This window comes from Lathyrus oleraceus, chromosome 2 (genome assembly GCF_024323335.1).
Source record: "Lathyrus oleraceus cultivar Zhongwan6 chromosome 2, CAAS_Psat_ZW6_1.0, whole genome shotgun sequence".
Lineage (NCBI taxonomy): Eukaryota > Viridiplantae > Streptophyta > Magnoliopsida > Fabales > Fabaceae > Lathyrus > Lathyrus oleraceus.
The window spans coordinates 444,157,033-444,180,069 of record NC_066580.1 but is presented as its reverse complement, the minus strand read 5'-3'; the positions used below and the strand labels follow the sequence as shown (position 1 = coordinate 444,180,069).

The following is a 23,037-nucleotide window of genomic DNA, read 5'->3' as shown; positions in this document are numbered from 1 at the left end:
GCATAGTGAAAAATAGCATGAAGTAAGCATGAATAAGTATGAAAATAGCATGAACAACATGATGAACAAACATGGAATATGGTCATGGAAGATGGAATAGAGGACTTACCTAGTGGAAAACAGTCCACTGCTTCTTGATAGTGGAGGAAAGGAAAGAGAGGGAAGATGTTCTTTTGATGCTTGTGCTTGAGAAATAGAAAATAAAGAATGGATCTTGAATGCACTCCCTTGCCTCTTGCTCAAAAATACAGCCACTGCCCTTTTCAGATTAGGGTTTTAGAAGCTTAAGTATGTAGGGTTAAAATGGTCTTAATGGGCTTAAATGTATGGTTTGGATTCATGAGCAAAAAGTGCAAAAAGTGGGGTGTGAAAGCAAGTTCTAAATATGGCAAAACTTAATAAAAGTAAATGGCCAAATGAGGTAAAAAGTGTGTTGGTTGGTTTTGTGGTCTGATTTGGTTTGGCTTGTGCAGCACAAAAATAGTCCAACAGGGTGACTTTAAGACCTTGTATCTTGATGAGTATGTGACCAAATAGCAAGGCAATGCAAATAGTAGAAAGAGGGCATGGAGCTTAACATCTTTCATGTTGAACACAAGTTGAAATGATGAGTGGAAAGAGGTGAAAAATGGCCATAAAGTTCATGTTCCATAGCTGCAAAATGGTTGGGCCAGTTTGGCCTAAATGCTGTAAAAAGATTCAGTCTATGATACTAACTTTAGATGAGTGTATCTTTCAAACCAATGGTCCAAATGGGATGATTCCAAAAGGATATGAAATAGGACATGTCAAGGTACAATTGTCATGAAGAAAGTGTTTTCAAAAGATGCCTTGAAGTGCAAGAAATCTGGCCATAAAGTCTTGACAAATTTTGCAAATTTTGGACTTAGAAAATTTTCTAAGTGTTCTAAAATAATGTCCCACTTTGACCAAGCATAACTATCTCAATATTAATCCAAATGAAACAAACTTTATATCTCTAGAAAGCTTGGAACAAGAGGAACAACTTTCATATTGGAGAAATTTTCAAATGGAGCTTTCATCTTGATGGAAAATGGGCTTAAAGTGGGTGCAAAAACCATAAATACTTTCCCTAAATGAAAAGTCAACTATTTCCAAATTTAGTAACTTTTCAAACTCCTGATTAAATGATGAATCCATGATCCAACCTTGATCAAATTTCACATGTAGGCTTCCTTAGGCATGAATTTTGATATTCCACTTTCAAAATGTCAGGAGTTGACTTTTCTGGCCCCACAGTTGACTTTTCCCAAACTGTCTGATTCCTGATTCCATTGATCAATTGAAGCACCTCTGGCTCAAATAAAGAGCTGATTTTTTTGCATGTAAACCCTTGTGAACATATGGAGGGCCATGGAAATGATTTTCACCCAAGGAATCAGAAATAAACCGATTTTATACCAAACCCTAGTTTAGGGCAAAAATGCTCAAGCACTGATTGCACTGACTACCAATGGATCTTTCTGAGATAACTGTGGATCTTATTAGGCCAAGATGCCTCTCTAATCATGACATGAATGAGCCCCCTTTTCTTCCCACCAAACATTGCCTGTTGCAAGTAGCCATGAAACCCTAATTTCCGATTAAGTGAAGATGCACACTCTGAGAGCTATGAATCTTCCACTGATGAACTGGGGACCATAATAAGACATATGGAACCCCTTGAGACTTGTATATTTGTAGAAATGAAGTCCAATTCTCAATCTTGCTTTGTGTGGGCTCCTTCTGGTAAGGAGTGATCAATCAAACCCTGATTTCCCAAGTCACTGATGCAGTATGCAATGAGTATGACCTAGTATGATGCTAATGCAATGTGAAACATAATCCCATGCTTCCAATAAAAATGAAGGGGTAAATTTTGGGGTATTACAGCGGCGTCATCGGTACAGACAATTATCTTTGCTCCCACTAAGTAAGAATGGAATTTATCCAAAGCAAACATAAAGGCAAGGAGTTTCTTTTATGTGGTGGCGTAGTTCATCTGCGTGTTGTCTAAGGTTCTACTTGAATAGTAAATCGCATGAATATTTTTATCCTTTCTTTGTCCTAAGACAGCGCCAACGACATAGTCACTAGCATCACACATTATTTCAAATGGTTTACTCCAATCAGGTGGTTGCATAATAGGTGTTGTAATAAGAGCATTTTTCAGATGTTCGAACACTTTTAAGAAGTCTTCATCAAATATGAATTCAACATCTTTCATTAGTAAGCCCGTTAGTGGTTTGTTTATTTTAGAGAAATCTTTATGAATCCTCGGTAGAAACCGGCGCGTCCTAAGAAACTGCGAATTTCTCTAATGGTTTTTGGAGGTTTAATATTTTCTATAATTTCTACTTTTGCTTTATCCACTTAAGTTCCTCGGTTGGATATAACATGTCCAAGTACAATTCCTTGTCGGACCATGAAATAGCATTTTTCCCAATTTAATACGAGATTAACTTTAACACATCTTTCAAGTACCATTTCTAGGTTCGAAAGACATCTTTCAAAACTTTGCCCACAAATGGAGAAGTCGTCCATAAACACTTCCAGTATGTCGTCTATAAAATCAACAAAGTTCGACATCATACATCTCTGAAATGTTGCAGGCGTGTTACACAGTCCAAACGGCATTCGTCGATAAGCGAACGTACCATAAGGACAAGTGAACGTAGGCTTTTCTTGGTCATCAGGATGAATAGGAATTTGGAAGAATCCTGAGTATCCGTCTAAATAACAGAAATGAGAAAGTTTATCCAGTCGTTCAAGCATTTGATCGATGAAAGGCAATGGAAAATGATCTTTACGAGTGGCTTCATTTAGTTTTCTATAGTCTATGCACATCCTCCATCTAGTTTGAATTAGTTTAGCTATGGATTCTCCCTTTTTGTTACTGACAACTGTAACATCTCCCTTCTTTGGTATAACATGTACTGGGCTGACTTAGTTACTATCGAATATCAGGTAGATAATTCCCGCTTCTAATAGCTTTTGCACCTCCTTTTTGACTATATCACTCAAGATAGGATTTATTCTTATCTGATGCTCTCTAGAGGTTTTACAATCCTCCTCTAGCATAATGCGATGCATACATATAGAGGGACTTATTCCTTTTAGGTCCGAGATGTTATAGCCTAAAGTTGTTGGATACTTTCTTAAGACATGAAGTAATTTTTCAGTTTCTATCTATCCTAAGTCAGCGTTGACTATTACGGGTCGTTCAAGCTCGGTGTCTAGGAATTCACACCTTAGGTTTTTGGATAGTGTTTTAAGTTCTACAAAAGGTTTCTTTGAGCATGGCATTGGATTGGGCATTAGTGCTAGACATTCCCTCAGACTGTCATATACGTATGGCTCATGCCAATTATCATTGTAGAATATAAGAGGTGCTGGAATCTTTAGTACTTCAGTATACTTATATGGTTCCCTCTCTATTTCTTTCACACATTCGTCGATGACGTCTAAGAGACAACATGAATCTTCTATAGTTGGCGCCTGTAAGAATTGAGCTAAAGCAAATTCGACTTTTTCTTCGCCAACTTCGAAAGTTAGCTTTCCTTTCTTGACATCTATGATGGCTCCAGCTGTGTCTAAAAAGGGTCTTCCTAAAATAATAGGGATGTGGGAATCTTCCTTTATATCCATTATTACAAAGTCGGTGGGAATATAGAATTGACCTATACGAACGGGAATGTTCTCTAGCATACCTATTGGAAATTTAACAGAATGATCAGCTAATTGTAGAGACATCTTAGTTGGTCTTAGTTCTCCTAAATTGACTTTCTTGAATGTGGATAAAGACATTAAACTAACACTGGCTCCTAAGTCGCATAGAGCTTTGTCTATGATAAACTTTCCGATTACACATGGTATGGAAAAACTACCAGGGTCTTTTAGCTTAGGAGGCATGTTATTTTGAATAATAGCGCTACACTCAGCAATAAGCATAACAATTTAGTTATCCTCAAGATATTTCTTATTATATAAGATTTCTTTCAGGAATTTATCATATGAAGGCATTTGCGTAATGGCTTATGTGAATGGTATAGTGATATTAAGCTGCTTCATAAGTTCTATGAATTTCTTATATTGTCCTTCATTTTTGGACTTAGCAATTCTTTGAGGATAAGGTATATGTGGTTTGTATGGTGGCGGAGGCACATAAGGTGTTTCTTTATCTTCTGCTTATCCGCTTTTGTCTTCCTTTCCATCATTGGTTGGTTCTTTTACCTATTCAGTTCCTTTACCAGAGTTTTGATACATGGCTGGGTTTTGGAGTCTTGGGTCAACCGGTTCATCTAATTCTGTCCCACTTTGTAATGTGATAGAATTAGCATGGCCTTTTGGGTTTGGTTGTGGTTGACCTGGAAATGCTCCAGCTGGGATGCTATTGTTGCTTGTTCTTGGGATACTCAGGAAATTTGGGGTTCCAATTTTATTATGGGTAGCCATAGCATCAAGCTTACTTTACATTTGCTTCATCAGTTCACTAGTATGAGCATTTTGATTTGCAAAATCCTTATTTTGTTGAGCTTGAGCATTCATACAGTTTTCCATCATGATCTCTAGATTTGACTTTCTAGGTGCTTGTGAAGCAACAGGGGCTCCTTTTTTATAACTAGGTGGAATAACAGGTGTTGGGTCTGGAGGAAATAAAACATTGTTATTTTTATAAGAAAAGTTCGGATGGTTTCTCCAGCCAGGATTATAAGTGTTGGAATATGGGTTTCCATGAGCGTAATTTACTTGGTCGGTAGGAATACCAGCCAATAAATGACAATCAGCATTAGTGTGCCCAGGGGTTCCACAAAATTCACAGTTTGGTGTTACATCAGCTATGATAGCTATTGGTGTTATGGCTAAGCTTTCGATCTTTTGAGTAAGTGCATCCACTTTAGCATTGACGCGGTCTATACCATTTACTTCGTACATTCCACCTTTCGGAGTTGGTTTTTCTACAACAACATGTTCACCTCCCCATTGGAAATCATTTTGAGCCATGTTCTCGATCAGTTCATAGGCTTCATCATATGGTTTGTCCATTAAAGCACCACCAGCTGTAGCGCTCAAATTCATTTTAGTGTTGTATAAAAGACCATTGTAGAAAGTATGGATAATTAGACATTTCTCAAGTCCATGGTGTGGAAAAATTCTCATCATGTCCTTGTATCTTTCCCAAGCGTCGAAAAGAGATTCATTGTCTTTTTGCTTAAATCCGTTAATTTGAGCTCTTAGCATAACCGTCTTACTTGGTGAGAAGTATCGGGCTAAGAAGACTTTCTTCAACTCGTCCCATATGGTTACAGAGGTTGAAGGTAGATACTGGAGCCAAGCTCTAGCTCTATCTCTTAAGGAAAAAGGGAAAAGACGTAGTCTAATCGCTTCGGGACTGACATTATTTTCTCTCACTGTGTCTGTATACTGCGCAAACACTGACAAATGTAAGTTTGGATCTTCTGTAGGACTACCTGAAAATTGGTTTTGTTGAAAGGATGATAGCAGCGAAGGTTTCAACTCGAAATCGTTTCGGTTGATGGCAGGAGCAGTAATGTGGTTGTGTGGTTCCTCCTACGAAGGAACAACATAATACTTGAGAGGATGGTTTTGTGGTCCTTCAGCCATTACTGGTTTAGATTCTGATTTTTGTTTTGGAAAAGGAAGATTGTACTTAATTCAGAAATTATGAACTCGGTGTTGTAAATTAATAAAACACTTGACTTCGTGAACTGGTTGTTCTAACTCTTCGCATTTTGATCGAGTGCTTGGCATACAATTGACGGTTTAGAAGGGTAAATAAAATAAAAGTTTCCTTAGTCTATACTGTGCAACAACGGAATCACAATATTGACTAAATTAGTCCCCGACAACGGCACCAAAAACTTGATCGTGACGGACGTGTCTGTCGGATAATAATTGCAAGTGTACAATTTATCGGGTAGTTTTAAAAGATTGTCGAACCCACAAAGACTAATAATCAAACTAATGTTATCTATCGTTGCAATTTCAAAGCTAAGGCTAAAGGTTAAAAGGATATGAACGGAAATATAAACGCTAATTTCTAGAGGTTTGAAAATGATAATAAAACGAGCCCGGAATATGGATTTTGTGTTCCTAAGGGATTAGGTAGAATTTGGATACTAATTACGATTTTATTACATTTTGTAGAAAATTTTGATTTAAAGACTCTGTCTCACACTCTCGCACTATTGACTAAAACCATACCTCCTAACCACATGATTTTGATCTCGCTCGCCCGTTTCAATTGGAAAGCATATTTTGAAAACCAATGAGATCCTAAACGATGCCTAAAGCGCTCTCGCTTTTCTTAGGATCGATGCCTAGTTTCCACTATTCAATTCCTTCCTCACACTCTCGCGCTATCGGCTAGAACCTTAGTTTGTTCTTCACTCTCGTGTCAAAACAATGAAACATACAATTGGAAACTAAAACCAAAACAGAATTTAATCATAATTTCACGCCTATTATTTCTACCGAGTCTTGTCGATAACGACGACCCTCATACGCCGAACTCAGACAAAATTAGCAAGACATAATTTTAATAAAAAATAACATGATCACAACAACTAAACTTAAAAATAGCATGACATGTAATGTAGTAAAGGCAATAACAAGTATAAGTAATAGAGCGGTAAAAACTTGAAATTAAAGAAATGAAGACTTTTAATTGAAAAGAAAATGTCGGCAGGCTTGTTCTTGATCCAAGAGTAGAATGAAAATTACAAGAAAATAAGTGTGACAATCCCTCGATGTGAGTTATTGGTACTTTTACAGGTGAATATATGCCTAAGACTACGAAGCAATTTCGATAGAGCTTCCACACAACTTGGATGCCCTTAAACACCTCAAAGAGTCCTATTTATAGAGGTTTTGCATCCTTGTAACCTCCCTTGATCGTGCAAGCAAAGTGGAGGGAAAATAGGTTGGAGAAAACTGCAAAAAACTGCCCACTAGCGTAGAACTGCTTCTACATGATAATGGCGAACGCGATTAGGGAAATGGCGAACGCCATTGCCTTGATCATTAAATGACGTGGCTGGCAAGCCAATGGTGAACGCCATTTGGGCAGAATGGGCAGAATCTTGCTCTTTTGCTCCTTTTTCGGTTTGCTTTCGGATCTGCACCGAAACTCACTAACAACTGCAAAATGAATAAAAATAAACTAAAAGGTGATAAAATATATTGAAATAAATACGAATAATATGTGATATAAGCCTAAAAACATGATATAATTCCTCGTTATCGGTATTTGGTCTATCATGAGTATCAACTTTTCAGGTTTGGGTTTATTTCTTTCATCCACCACCTCAAAGGCTAACATTCCCCTCTTAACACTAATGATTTCCCTAGTTTCATGGTCCTCTAATTTTATATTTTTATGCAGGACCTCAGACAAAGGTGCATTGGTGTGGATATTTTCTAATACCTCCACATACCTTTTGGATTGGGAGTCTACCTTGGCTCCCACAAACCTTTACGGGAAATGAATTAGTGGGTTGTAGAGAGAAGGAACAATATAAGGTGCTTCCTTCTCTTCGACAACCTCCCTTTCGGGTTATGTTAGTGGAATTTTCTCAATCTCTACTCTTTTCTCACCGGAACTCTCCTCAACCTCATTATCACTCTCCTTAGGATTTTCGATTTGTTTTTCACAACAAGTTGTTACAACATTTGCATGTCTCTCAAGGAGGGGTCCTAGAGGTGTTTGTGCAAGCAGGGAGATTTGAGTCTCCAATGCCTTGTTACGATTCGCGAGGGACTCAACCATAATGTTCAGATGCCTAAGGATTTCATAATTACAGAGACTTTATTGTCTAAACTCTTAGTTCGCGAGAATTTATGTCACCACAAAGCTCTCCATAATAGATTCTAGCTTAGAGAGAGCTTGCACCGCAATGAAATTCTCCATAAACATTTCGAGGTTGGATTTATGGGAATCTTGCGGTTCCTCAAAATACTAGGAGTGGTGATTGTAAAGAAAATTTGGGTGATCTGTCTACCTAGGATTATAGTAATTGAAACAAGAGTACCTTAGTATATAAGGTGTGATAACAGAATCATGGTATTGACGACTGCTCCCCGACAATGATACCAAAAACTTGATAGGTCCGCAAGTGCACGAAAAACATCAGTTATAGTATAAAAGGTTCATCGATCCCACAAAGAGTCATGTCAAGTATTGTTATCTATTCTCACGATATTTATCTAAGGCTATGCAAATGGTTTGATGTCACAGAGTAGGAAAAAGAATAAAATTGGTTTAGATAATTAGAACAGGAGACCGAAATGTAATTTTTGTCGACCGCTGGTACTTAAAAAGTCAAGGTTTGTAGTCATAACGAGACAATATTTTCTAACCTAGGACACTTAAAATAAAGGTACTGCACCAGTCTAGCGTGTGCATTACCAGATCTTGAATCGGTAATTTGTCTGGTACTTTCGCCTTTCGGGGTGGTGTATTAGCATCTTCAAAACCGTTTTTGAAAGTTAAATGAGCTAAGTTTAAGAAGTTCTAATTTGTAAAAAAAATAGTTAATTCAAAAGTGATGCCTTGAATTCGTATATACAACACCGAATTCTAACCAGAAAAATGCTTGTTGTCGCGTATACAATTATCTGCTTAAACTCCATATTCGAAAAACAAAAATTTCTTAATAAAATAAAAGAGTCGCTTTCGCTGAACTCTAAAATGTATTCCTGAAAATAAAACAGACTGACAAAGATCCAATTATTTCAAATTGGGACCGAAATCATACTGGCATTGCTTTTGCAGTGTGCATAAACGTGTTAAAAATAGAATTTTCAGATCTAAAAGTAATTCTCGTTACACACACTTAATGTTATGACTCATGTGAGCACCGTCGGCTTGACGGTCTTCACATTCCGGACTTTCTTTATTTAAGCTAGCATATTGGATACGTGAACAAGCATAAATAGAATATCAATTAGAATAAATAAATTATACATGTTCATGGAAGTAGTAATAGAAATGAAATATAAATTGATAATTAAAATGGTAAGACGAGATTAATAGCATATAAATTTGACAATTAAAATAGCAACTAAGTAAGATTAAAAACAGTTTAGTAAAAGTGACATGTAAAAGCTTCAAACAATAACAATGGTAGTAATAAATAATTGAAAGATAAAGTAAATTAAACCTGAAAATTAAACTGCAATTTGCTTAAAACGGAGTCTTTTATTTGGTACATGAAATTAAACCTTGCTGAAAATTAAATGTTGGAACATAAACTTTCTTCAAAATAAACACCAAATTTAACATTGATTTTTGCAACAATCCCTCTATGTAAGAAATTGAAGCTTTTAAGAACTAATATTCGTGTCTAACTATGCAACAATTCCTCACATCAATATACTTTATTCTAGCATGATCACTTAATTATTTTTCAAATAAATGGAACTCTGACTATCAGAATGCAACCGAACTCCACATTGCTCAACACCCAATTCTCTCACCAATCATGTAAGCCACAAGGCTTCTTAGGAAGCTTCACCTGCCATCATGTGCTCTGCTTGAGTTGTCGACATGACAACTATGGATTAAATAAATAATTTCCAGCAATTAGGTCCTCCTGCTAAAGTAAAGACATACCATGTTGTAGAACTTTTATCATCCATATCACCAACAGATTATGCATCAACATTTCCTACCTTTGAAGGTTCACCCTGTTCACTGCTAAAGATGATAACATGACTCATAGTACCCTTCAAGTACCTGAAAATCCACTTGATTTCTTTCCAATGATATTTTCTTGGTTTGGACATAAATTTACAAGCTTGACTTACAACTCGTACCAAATCTGGCCTAGTGCAGACCATATCATAAATTAAACAACCAATAACATTAGCATAAAAGACCTTTGACATATACTAAACTTTTGCATTTGTCTTTGAACACTGATCCAATGAGAGCTTAAAGTGATTCGTAAATGGTGTACTCACTCCATCAACACGTATTGGATTTCTTCACCATTAAACAACAATTGTACCAACACATATTTATCTTCTACTCACATTTACATATAATTTATTTGAGAAGTAATTTTTTTCAATATTTTTCTTCTTCATCAACACATATTATATTTTTCATCATTAAGCAAAAACTGTGATATATCATCTATGGTTTCACCATATTTTGTTTATATATATATATATATATATATATATATATATATATATATATATATATATATATATATATATATATATATATATATATATATACATTATTATTAATATTAAACAAACAAGCTCAAAATTATTTTTATTCACCATATTCACATTGTATTATGGTATAAGAGAAGCAAATTTTTCAATATTTTTCTTCTTCTCCCTCAACACATATTGAGTTTCTTCACCATTAAACAAAAATTGTAATATATCATCTATGATTTCACCACATGCTCAGTATTATTTTTATTCACCATATTCAAATGTATTATGTTAGTTTTTCAATATTTTTCTTCTTCTCCATCAAAATATATTGGGTTTCTTCACCATCATGTAAGAATTGTAATATATCATCTATGATTTCACCACACTTTCTATATATACAAGATTATTAATATTAAACAAACAAGCTATATTTTATTTTTATTCACCATACTCACATTATATTATGGTATCAGAGATGTATATTAATTCAATATTTTTCTTCTTCTCCATCAACACACATTATGTTTCTTCACCGTTAAGCAACAATTGTAATATATCATCTATGATTTCATCACACGTTGTATATATACATTATTATTAATATTAAATTTACAAACTCAATATTATTTCAAATTCACATTGTCTTATGGTATCAATATTTTTAATATTTTTCTTCTTCTCCATGAACACAAATTGGGTTTCTTCACCAATAAATTACAATTGTAATATATCATCTATGATTTCACAATACTTTTTATATATACGTCATTATTTATATTACATAACCAAGTTTTTTATTAGTAGAGTTATATTTGTTAAAATCCTAGATTAGGGTGCCCTCGCCCACAATTGTGTTGCCCAGGCGGGAACTGAGTGACTCATCCGAGGGACTCCTTAAATGTGGGATTTAAGTATGATAGAGTCTCCACTGACTCCTAGAAGATAGGTGATCAATAACTTACCATAGTAAGAGGGGATCGATTAAGACCACATAAAGGGATAAAAACTCTAGGTCCTAGAGACCCAATAAATATCATCCCTCAAGTGGACAAATGATATGTTATAAGACATGCACATTCTTTACATCCTAAAGAGCATTTACACTTTCTACCAAGCATCATCGGTCATTAACATAACCTATCATCTCACGTGATTGGGTATCCTAAACTACCTCAAAAACCACCACACATGGCTTCTCGTCGCTGTGAGTAAGCCCTCACCATCAAGACGTGTTATACTTAACACTCCCGCTCACCATCAAGACGTGTTAAGAATAATAAGTTAAGTGTGAGTTGGAGTCTAACATTGGTAATAAATGTGAAGACTTGAGCGTTTATAAGTGGGAAAACTCACAACCTTAAAGTTTTGGGTGAATATGTGGTGTCTCTCTCATTTGTGTGTTGTTGCTCTTAACGATTTTGGGTGAATATGTGATGTCTCTCTCACTTATGTGTTGTATTTAGCCCAATATTGATGCTCCTACTCATGACCCAATATCGACATCATTATGATTTCATATGGGAAATGATACACTACCTTTGAAGCTTGAAACTTAGTAACTTTAGTGAGTTTGTGTTTATCTCTCCTAATCTTTTTTTTAATCTCTCATCTATCATCTATATATACACAAAGACATCAAAGTTACTAAATAAGAAAGACACCAAATCTTATCCCGATATCATAGTGTATCTTCTCAATCCATGAGATTGGTTTCCTCGAAATGCATCGTTCTAGCTGGCAAAATGAATTCTAAGATTAGTTTATATAGTGGACCTTGTACACTAGAAACTCAATCCATTTTATATAATTAAATCTGTGAGAAAATTTCCAAAATAATAATTAATTGTATGATTATATTATTTGAATTAATAATATAAATATAAATATTATATTCAAAGTTTTCATATTTCAATTGCATGGTCTATAGTAACTATTATTGGTCTAAAGTACCATTTAATTGGTTTCCTTTCTTTTAGGAGTAGTTGCAACGTATAAACAAATATTTGTTATTCTTATGCGAAACGTTGTTACTAAGTTGCAATTGGAATAGTGCCATGCATTTTCTAAGAGTTGCTACTGTTTCATAACAGACGTGATTTTCAATATAAATTACTGGTTATGGTCACGGTGGGGAAACACACAAAAACCAATCTCATTTAATTTCTCATTCTAAATCATCTTTCTCTTCTCTAATGCATGAGAGAAATTGAAAGAAACATTCTTCTGTAAAATATTATCAACAGATACGCTTAGAGAGATTGTGCAATTCTCTTTAAGGATTCCAAAGTATCCTGCAGGAAATTCGCCAGTAACTCCTTTTGCATCCAACATAGAAAGATTGGTGGGGGTGAATTGTTCCTTAAGCTTAGTGTAAAACTACACGCTTTGGAAGTTTATCGTGCAAATTAATTTCTCTGTTTCAACTCCATTTGTTCTTAGTTTTGCAGCAACACCAAAAATTCAAAGGCGATAACAATCTTAAGGAACATTTTTTTTTCATATTCAATGGCTGTTTCACTAAAAAAGATGACTTCTGACTTTGTGAAATTAGAGAAATTCGATGGAGGGAATTTTATTCGTTGGCAGAAAAAAATGAAATTTCTTCTCACAACACTGAAGGTGGTGTATGTCCTTAACATTCCAAAACCGGAAGAAAAAGAAGATGAAACAATTGCTGAAACTAGAGAGAGACAAAAGTGGGACAATGATGATTATATATGCATGGGACACATCCTCAACGGTATGTGCGATTCGTTGTTCGACATTTATCAGAGCAGTAACTCCGTAAAAGAGTTATGGGAGAAATTGGAATCAAGATACATGCAAGAGGGCGCTACAACTAAGAAGTTTCTTGTTTCTCAATTTAATAATTATAAAATGATAGATGGTAGGTCTGTTTATGGAACAAATGCATGAAATTGAACGTATCCTCAATAATTACAAACAACATAATATGCACATGGATGAAACTATAATTGTATCCTCCATAATAGATAAACTTCCTCCTTCTTGGAAAGATTTTAAAAGAACCATGAAGCATAAGAAGAAGGATATTTCTCTTGAACAATTGGGTAATCACCTTCGTTTAGAAGAAGAGTATCGAAAACAAGATGATACTAAAAGTCAATTTACTCAAGAGAAGGTCCATGTGATGGAGGAAGGAAATTCAAGCAAACATTCCAATAAAAGAAAACGAGATTTCAAAAATTCTCATGAAAACCACAAAGGTTATAACAACCTAAAGAAAAAGAAAGGAAATTTTTATTATTGTGGAAATCCAGGACACTTTAAACATGAGTGCAGGTTCTTAAAGAAAAAGAACAAAGATAAGAATTCAAGTGCAATAAAAGAAAATCTTGTTGCTATTATTTCTGAAATCAACATGATAGAAGATGTTAATTCTTGGTGGATAGACTCTGGTGCTACCCGTCATGTTTGCAAAAATAAAAAACTATTCAAGATCATTAATGAAGAAGATGGTAGTCTTTTGTACATGGGAAATGCTTCTACTGTCCAAGTCAAAGGAAAAGGATCGATAGAGATTGAATTCACATCTGGAAAAATACTCACTCTTAAAGATGTATTCTATGTTCCTGAAGTTAGGAAAAACTTGATTTCTGTACCTTTACTTAATAAGTATGGTTTCAAATCTGTATTTGAGGGAGATAAATTTATTCTCTCCAAAGGGGGAATGTTTGTGGGGAAAGGTTATCTTTGTGAGAATATGTTCATGTGTAATATTGTTAATAATAATAATAATAATGTGATTTCTGCTTATACTGTTGAGTCTTGTGATTTATGGCATATGCGACTAGGACATGTTAATTTTAGTAAATTAAAAGACATGATGAAATCAAGTTTAATTCCTAATTTTGATATAAACTTAAATTCTTGTACCACATGCATGTTAACTAAAATTACAAGACAACCTTTTAAGAGAGTTGAAAGAAATTCTAAAGTATTAGATTTAATTCATTCTGATGTATGTGATTTACATGGTTGGCCTACTATTGGTGGTAAAAAATATTTTGTCACTTTCATTGATGATTGCACTAGATTTTGTTATGTTTATTTAATGCACTCTAAAGATGAAGTTTTAGAAAAATTCAAAATTTTTAAAGCTCAAGTAGAACTCCAACATGAAACTTTTATTAAATGTTTTAGGAGTGATAGAGGGGGAGAATTCTATCATCCTAATTATTTTGAGTCCACTGGTATTATACATCAAATAACTGCACCCTATTCCCCATAACAAAATGGGATAGCAGAAAGGAAAAATTGGGTGTTGGAAGAAATGGTTAATGCCATGTTATCATATTCTGGTTTATCCAAAGGATATTGGGGTGAAGCCATGCTAACTGCATGTTATATACTGAATAGAGTTCCTAATAAAAGGAACAAGATAACCCCATATGAACTCTGGAAGAAAAGAAAACCAAATCTTAAATATTTAAAAGTTTGGGGTTGTAGAGCAATTGTTAAGGTGCCTGAACCAAAAAGAAAGAAATTGGGAGAAAGAGGAATTGAATGTGTATTTCTGGGCTATGCTGAAAACAGCAAAGCATATAGATTCATGGTTATTGAATCCAATGACTCATATCCTATTAATACCGTGATTGAGTCACGAGATGCAATTTTTCAAGAAAGTAGATTTACCTCAATTCAAAATTGCAAAGACAATGTTCATTATGATGTTCAAAGTCTAGAAAATAATGTATCAAATAATGATATGTTGGGATGTTCAGAACCTAGAAAAAGTAAAAGAATCCGAAAAGTAAAAAATTATGGATCAGACTTCTTCATGTTCCTTGTAGAAGGAAATAATGATTCTATAAATCGTTATGGACCAATTTGCTATAACCTAGAGAATGATCCAGAAACATTTGAAGAGGCAATAAAATCTCAAGATTCAGCCTTTTGGAAAGAAGCCATCCAAGAGGAAATGGACTCGATTATGGGTAATAAAACCTGGAAATTAGTAGATCTCCCACCAGGGTCAAAACCCATAGGTTGTAAATGGATCTTTAAAAGGAAAATGAAAGTTGATGGTACCATTGAAAAATTCAAAGCTAGACTTGTCGCTAAAGGATTTACACAAAAAGAAGGAATTGATTATTTTGATACTTATGCACCTGTTGCAAGAATTGCATCAATTAGAGTGCTTATGGCACTCGCTTCCATCTATAAATTTGTCATTCATCAAATGGATGTTAAAACTGCTTTCCTAAATGGAGAATTGGATGAAGAGGTGTATATGAAACAACCTGAAGGGTTTGTTATCAAAGGCCAAGAACATAAAGTGTGTAAATTAACTAAGTCTTTATATGGGTTAAAACAAGCGCCCAAACAATGGCATCAAAAATTTGACCAAGTTATGTTGGCCAATGGATACAAAATAAATGAATCTGACAAATGTATTTATAGTAAATTCAACAATGAAAAAGGAGTTATGATTTGTTTATATGTGGATGATATGTTAATCTTTGGTACTGAATTAAAAGAGGTAGAAAAGACTAAAGCTTTCTTATCCAAAAATTTTGATATGAAAGACTTAGGTGAAGCAGATGTGATTTTAGGGATTAAAATCATAAGAGATGGTGAACATATTGGCTTATCCCAATCTCACTATATTGAAAAGGTGCTTAAGAAATTTGATCATTTGGATTGCAAATCCGTTTCTACCCCATTTGATCAAAATGTTAATTTGCAACCACATAAAGGGTGTCCAGTGGCACAACTTGAATATTCAAAGGTAATTGGATGCTTGATGTATGCTATGACATGTAGTAGACCTGATATAGCATATGTTGTTGGTAGGTTAAGTCGGTATACAAGTAATCCAAGTAAAGATCATTGGCATGCTATTAATAGAGTATTAAAATATTTGAAAGGGACGATTAACTACACTTTAACATATAATGGATATCCTTCAGTTTTAGAAGGGTATACAGATGCCAGTTGGGTAACATATATAGAAGATCATGCATCCACTAGTGGATGGATCTTCAATCTTGGTGGAGGTGCGGTTTCTTGGGATTCAAAGAAACAGACTTGCATTGCCGACTCCACCATGGCTGCAGAATTTATTGCTCTGGCTGCAGGTAGTAAAGAGGCTGAATGGCTAAGAAACTTGTTGTATGAGATACCTATTTGGCCAAAGCCAATAGCACCTATATCCATACATTGTGATAGTCAATCCACACTATCTAAAGCATATAGCCAAGTATATAATGGAAAATCTAGACATATTGGTATAAGACATAGTTATGTGAAAGATTTAATTTCAAATAGAGTAATCTCCATAATATACGTAAGAACTAATAATAATCTTGCAGATCCTTTGACGAAAGGTCTGACAAAAGACATGGTGTTGAAGACATCATTGGGGATGGGTCTCAAGCCCATATCTTATTGATCACCAATAGTGGAAACTCAACTCACACTTGATTAAAATCAAGTCTTGAGTTCAATGATGAAAGTATATTATTAGAGTGATTGAAGTACTTAACAATAGAAACATCCCAATGGGCAAAAAGTACTCAGACCATAAAAGTAAAAGTGATAGGATGAGATTATTCTCTTAATAGATATATAGCATATGTTTGCTGGAATGCTTATTATGGGAGCTTTTCTGATATAGTCTACCTATATGAGAATGAAGTAGGTTGCTTCATAGAGTTCAAGGGCTTGACTCTTAAATTCTCATGAAAAGGATACATGACATAGGGCCTTATCAAATGTGTCATATTTACAATTCTTTTGATAATATCAAGATTTCATGTGTAAGTTTTGCACACTTATTCTAATGAGTAGTTGGTTCAAAGCTTGTCTACCAATGTCTATTCGGGATGAGTGAAACCCATATCTTACTAAGTATTGGTTCAAATCCTGAGATACCAATATCTGAAACCATGATTTTTCCAGAATTATGAGATTTAGTTATTTTGAAAATGGTGGGGGATTCTGAGAAAATTTCTAAAATAATAATTAATTGTATGATTATATTATTTGAATTAATAATATAAATATAAATATTATATTCAAATTTTTCATATTTCAATTGCATGGTCTATAGTAACTATTATTGGTCTAAAGTACCATTTAATTGGTTTCCTTTCTTTTAGGAGTAGCTACAACGTATAAACAAATATTTGCTATTCTTATGCGAAACGTTGCTACTAAGTTGCAATTGGAATAGTGACATGTCTTTTCTAAGAGTTGCTACTGTTTCATAACAGACGTGATTTTCAATATAAATTACAGGTTATGGTCACGGTGGGGAAACACACAAAAACCAATCTCATTTAATTTCTCATTCTAAATCATCTTTCTCTTCTTTAATGCATGAGAGCAATTGAAAGAAACATTCTTCTGTAAAATATTATCAACAGATACGCTTAGAGAGATTGTGCAATTCTCTTTAAGGATTCCAAAATATCCTGTAGGAAATTCGCCGGTAACTCCTTTTGCATCCAACATAGAAAGATTGGTGGGGGTGAATTGTTCCTTAAGCTTAGTGTAAAACTACACGCTTTGGAAGTTTATCGTGCAAATTAATTTCTCTGTTTCAACTCCATTTGTTCTTAGTTTTGCAACAACACCAAAAATTCAAAGGCGATAACAAAATCCTTATCTATTTAAGTAATATTTTAATTAAATATTTACATTTTAATTTAACGACTTTATCGCTGGACCCTAAAGGATCTCATAAGTTATTTCTTTATCCAAATTTTCATTTTACAAAAGGCGTAAAATGTGTAATTCTCGTTGGATTCCAATTATGTGTTTCTCGTGTAATCACTAATGAACACAATATCTTATATAAGTTTATTTGGTTTAGGCACACATATTTCATGTATAAATCAATCATTAGGCTCAAGACCTAACTCGTGTTATGTATGAGGGATGCATCTTATCTACTTCACTCTCATCACTTCACATTATTGATTATAGACCTAATAATCATGGTTACAATTGTCTTGTAACTGATAAGTTTTGATGACCATAAGGTATAGAACTCTCCAAGTAGATTATTGATCGTAGACGTAATAATCATGGTTACAATTGTCTTGTAACTCATAAGTTTTGATGACCATAAGGTATAGAACACTCCAAGTAATGTTTGTAGTGAATTCAATTTTAAGGACTACTTGTAATGTCCTAAACTGCTTTCAGGATTACCGTCTGACCCCACAAACCAACACGAGTCTTTTTAGCATGATTTGTCCTCACTCACACACTTTCTGAAAAACTTCCTAGAAGGTCACTCATTCAAATACTACTCTAAGTCAAACACGCTTAACTATGGAGTTCTTATCTGTTAAGAAGATGCATCTTGTTAGTATAGGTAATACTAATTAATCATTATAAGCATTCCTTCAACTATGCATTCCTATACATGCACAACCTCAAGATCCCTCTCATTCCGATGTGAATCCGATTTTCCCCTAGAAGTTGTTAGGAATATCTCATTGTCATGCCTCGTGCACCGACAACCACTTCCTCGCCCTCGGGTGCAACATGTAACCACTCTCTATCATCTCCGACCTCGGGTGTTACACTACTCAATATGCTTTGGCAAATCACTGTGCATTAAATATGCTTTTAATCAATTATAGGCAATATGAACATTAATTTCTTGGAATTTAATTATGTAATACATCAATGCTACCATACTTTATTTGAATCAAATCACTCGCCCTATAAATTATTAAATTACAATTTTGTGATGTTTGACTCGAAAAAAGATCAATTAATTTTTTTCTTTCTATTTGATTCGAATCACTCTTATTTTATTTTCTTTGAAATCATACGAGTAATTATTTTCTTTGATTTTTTTTGAAGCCATCATACCAATATCTAGGAGGAGATCTATGCAGTATTTCCTTTGACACATTGAGATTCCATATTTGATTTTTAGCCTAAAAAAATACATTTTCTTTCTGAAGGTTCCAATTTTGTTTCGTGATTGTGTAATGTCAATGCAATTTTATAACTGGCCTATATTAAATGGAAAGTTATATAACATGTGCTAGGTTCTCTGTGGCAATGCAAAACATAAAAAACAACATTGCATTCGATTCAGTTGCTAGTTTTGGGACATAAATGAGATTCAAAGAAAAATCAGAGACAAATACTGACAAAGTTTATGCTGAGATTTAGAAGCCATTGCATTCACTTGTGTAGTATATGATAATTGATAAACAGGTGAATCTCTGATGGGATACCATCTTAAAAGATCGCATCAATGAATGAAAAAGGAAGAAAAACTGAAACTAAAAATGAGCGAACAAAGAGAGTATGTTCTTGTGTATATTCAATTGTATGAATCAAAGTACAAGTACTTTATAATATTCATTGATAGATTCTTTAAGTGATATAACTATATTTCTAATTGAATTTAACTTCATTTAACTGATTCATAACAACACTAACAACTTTAGCTGCACAAGTGATTCAATTAACTACAATACTTTAGTATGGTTACTTGGTGCTCCTCAATGTTCAACTCCATTAGCATGACTGACTTCTTATACTTTTTACTTAATCATAACATGTTTTACTTCAACTCCATGATGCATCTAATCTTATTCAACATTTAACATAAACTAATAAAAAGAACCTCAAAATCAGTAGATAAATTAATTAAAATAAATAATTTAGATGAGATATAGTAAATACTCCCTCCCGTTTATAAGAAAAAAATGGTCTTAAATTTTGGATACTAATATAAACAAAAGTCATTAACATTCAAACTAATTAATGCTTATATTATTAATATATATTTGATTTAATTCAAAAATATTTAAGATTGATAGTTGATTCATCAAATATAACTAAGGATATATAATAAATTTCACTTTGATTTTACATGAAATCTAAAAAATTAATCACATTTAACTAATTTTCTTAATTAATGGGAAAATAGTATTTTAGTTTATAAATGTGATAAGGGAAGTAGTTCATAGAGAGATAGAAAAATGTTAGTAAAATCACCAAAATAAAAATGAAATTTCTTATCACATCCTATGGGATGAAAAAATACCCTATGAAAAATTAAAATTGCTCCAAAATTTCGGAGATACATCTTCTGACGCATTATGCACCAAATGAGTTTCTCTCCATAGTAAAACAAAATTTTATTCACGAGATGCATCTCCGGATATTTTCAACAAATATATTGATAGTTAAGCAGCCCAATAGATTTTTCGGAGATGCATCTACAGAGGTTTGGGGCAGGATTTTGAAATTTCTATGACCTTTGCATATCTTATATTTCTATGATCTCGTAGTCGATGGTTATGTTCACTTAGTAAATGCTGAAGGAAATACTCTAGCAAGAAGTTCTATGTTTGATCAACAGAAGAAAGACTTCAAAAATCACCATAAGGTCAGAACCATATTGCTTAATGCTATCTCTTATACAGAGTATGAGAAGATAACAAACAAGGATTCTGCCAAATCCATCTTTGACTCTATGAGAATGACCCATGAGGGAAACACTCGAGTAAAGGAGATAAAGACATTGGTCTTAATCCAGAAATATGACGCTTTCAAAATGGAAGATGACGAAAAAGTTAGGCTATGTTATCAAGGTTTCATATGCTTGTCGTATGGCTTAAAGTTCTGGACAAATGGTATTCTACAGTTGATCATGTCAAGAAAATTATCAAAAGTCTTCCCAAAAAATGGAGACTTATGGTAACTGCCTTGAAGCTGGAAAAGGAACTCAACAACATCAGTCTTGAAGAAGTTGTTAGTTCTTTAAGAAGTCATGAGATTGAGTTAGAAGAAGATGAACCTCAGAAGAGAGGTAAATATGTAGCTCTAAAATCCAAGCCTGAGAAGACTAGAGCATATCAAGTTGAGGAAGAATCAAAAGGGTTTGATGAAGACTCAGAAGATGATGATGAGTTGTCTCTAATCTCAAAGAGAGTCAACAGACTCTAGAAACACTAGCAAAGTGGTCAAGGGAAATTCAAAGGAGTCAGAAGGACTGTTGGTCGCTTCGAATCTTCATCTGGTTAAAAGAAGAAAACTTCTGGAAAAGAAGATATCTGCTTCGAGTGTAAGGAGCCAGACCACTAAAAAATGATTGTCCTAAGCTGAAGAAGGATAAAAGGCCCAAGAAGAACTTCTCCAAAGTCAAGAAAGGGCTGATGGCTACCTGGGATGACTCAGAATCTGGAGAAGAAGATTCTGACGAAGAAAAAGTCAATGTTGCATTGATGGCAACTACCGAGGAACCAGAAGACAAGGTATTATTAGAATCAGAATCTGACTCCCATTCTGAAGAGGTATTCTCTAATCTATCGCGTTGTAATATTGAATCATTCCTCTCTAAAATGTTGGAAAAGTACTAGAGTCTTCAGAGTAAATACAAGGACCTTAAATAAGTCCAATCAATTACTTATGAAACTCAGAAAGAGCTTGAGAAAGATATTTCCTCTTTAAATGAAAAATTATTTTCTTTAGAAATTATTAAGTCTGCTTTGAAAAGCAAAGTTTCAAAATTAGAGGAGGAGATAATCTCAGAAGCATTTGGTACTGACTGTGTCATCAGATATGACAGAGCATTCTAGTACTTTCTGGCTAAAAGCATAAATAGAAGTAAAATGGCTTCCTTGATCTATGGAGTTAGCAGAAATGGCAGGAAATGTTTGGGTTGTATAGAATTTATAAAACCTGATGAAATTCAGAAGTTCAAACCAAAACCTCTCTATGTGCATTTCGTGTCTGCTGACACTGAGCTTGATACTTCTGCACAGACACAGAAGCATACTAAGGATAAGAACTATGTTCTGAAACCTAAGTATCTTGCAAAAATATATCATGATTATCCTTATGATAAAAGATCCAAAGTTGTAATAAACTCTGAGAAAACTAATAAAAGAGGACCCAAAAAATGGGTACCTAAGGATAAAATAATTTTTGTTGCAGACATCCTTAACAGCTCAGTTGAGACACCAATCATGGTACATGGACAGTGGATGCTCGTGACACATGACGAGCAGAAGGTCTATGTTTCAAGATTTGGAACTTAAGTCTGGAGGCTTCGTTGGTTTCGGAGGAAACCAGAAACGAAAGATCATTTACTCTAGAACCATTGGTAACGGTAAACTTCCTTTTATTACTAATGTTCTTTTAGTTGATGGTCTGATGCATAACCTATTGTCTATTAGCCAACTTAGTGACAATGATTATGATATTATCTTTAATCAAAAGTCTTGTAAGGTTGTATGTCAGAAAGATAATACAATTCTTTTTAACGGAAAGAGGAAAAACAACATTTATAAAATTAGACTTCCTGATCTTGAAGATCAAAATGTAAAATGTCTAATGTCTGTTAATGAGGAGCAATGGGTCTAGCATAAATGTTTGGGCTATGTTAGCATGAGAAGGATTTCTCAGCTAAATAAGCTTGAATTAGTCATAGGTCTACCCAAATTGAAGTTTGCTTCAGATGCTCTTTGTGAAGCATGTCAGAAAGGCAAGTTTTCTAAAACTTCTTCCAAAGCAAAAACTGTTGTTTCTACCTCTAGACCGTTAGAACTTCTGCACATTGATTTGTTTTGACCAGTGAAAAATACTTCTATCAATGGAAAGAAGTATGAATTAGTCATAGTTGATGACTACAGTCGTTGGATATGGGTAAAGTTCTTAAAGCACAAGGATTAGTCTCATTATGTGTTTTCAACCTTCTGCTCACTAGTGCAAACAGAAATGAATTGCAAAATAGTCAAAGTCAGGAGTGACCATGGTGGCGATTTTGAAAATAAACATTTTTAAAATATTTTTGATTCAAATGGTATTTCCCATGATTTCTCATGTCCTAGAACT

At 34.0% G+C, this 23,037-nt stretch overlaps 1 protein-coding gene and 1 non-coding gene across 2 annotated transcripts; one reads left to right on the top strand and one right to left on the bottom strand.

The window, feature by feature from the left end:
* Positions 1-3,189: 3,189 nt before the first annotated feature.
* Positions 3,190-3,807, bottom strand: LOC127123636 (uncharacterized). The gene has a single exon (XM_051053840.1). It carries the CDS (start codon positions 3,805-3,807, stop codon positions 3,190-3,192), a length of 618 nt encoding a protein of 205 aa, XP_050909797.1.
* Positions 3,808-5,134: 1,327 nt separating this feature from the next.
* LOC127124669 (small nucleolar RNA R71) lies at positions 5,135-5,241 on the top strand. Its single transcript, XR_007804132.1, has one exon. It is a non-coding gene; the product is annotated as a small nucleolar RNA R71 (small nucleolar RNA).
* The last annotated feature ends 17,796 nt before the right edge of the window (positions 5,242-23,037 follow it).

Bases quoted from the DNA above. Each gene is read 5' to 3' on its own strand.
- LOC127123636 (XM_051053840.1), bottom strand. From the start codon at position 3,807: ATGTCTTTATCCACATTCAAGAAAGTCAATTTAGGAGAACTAAGACCA.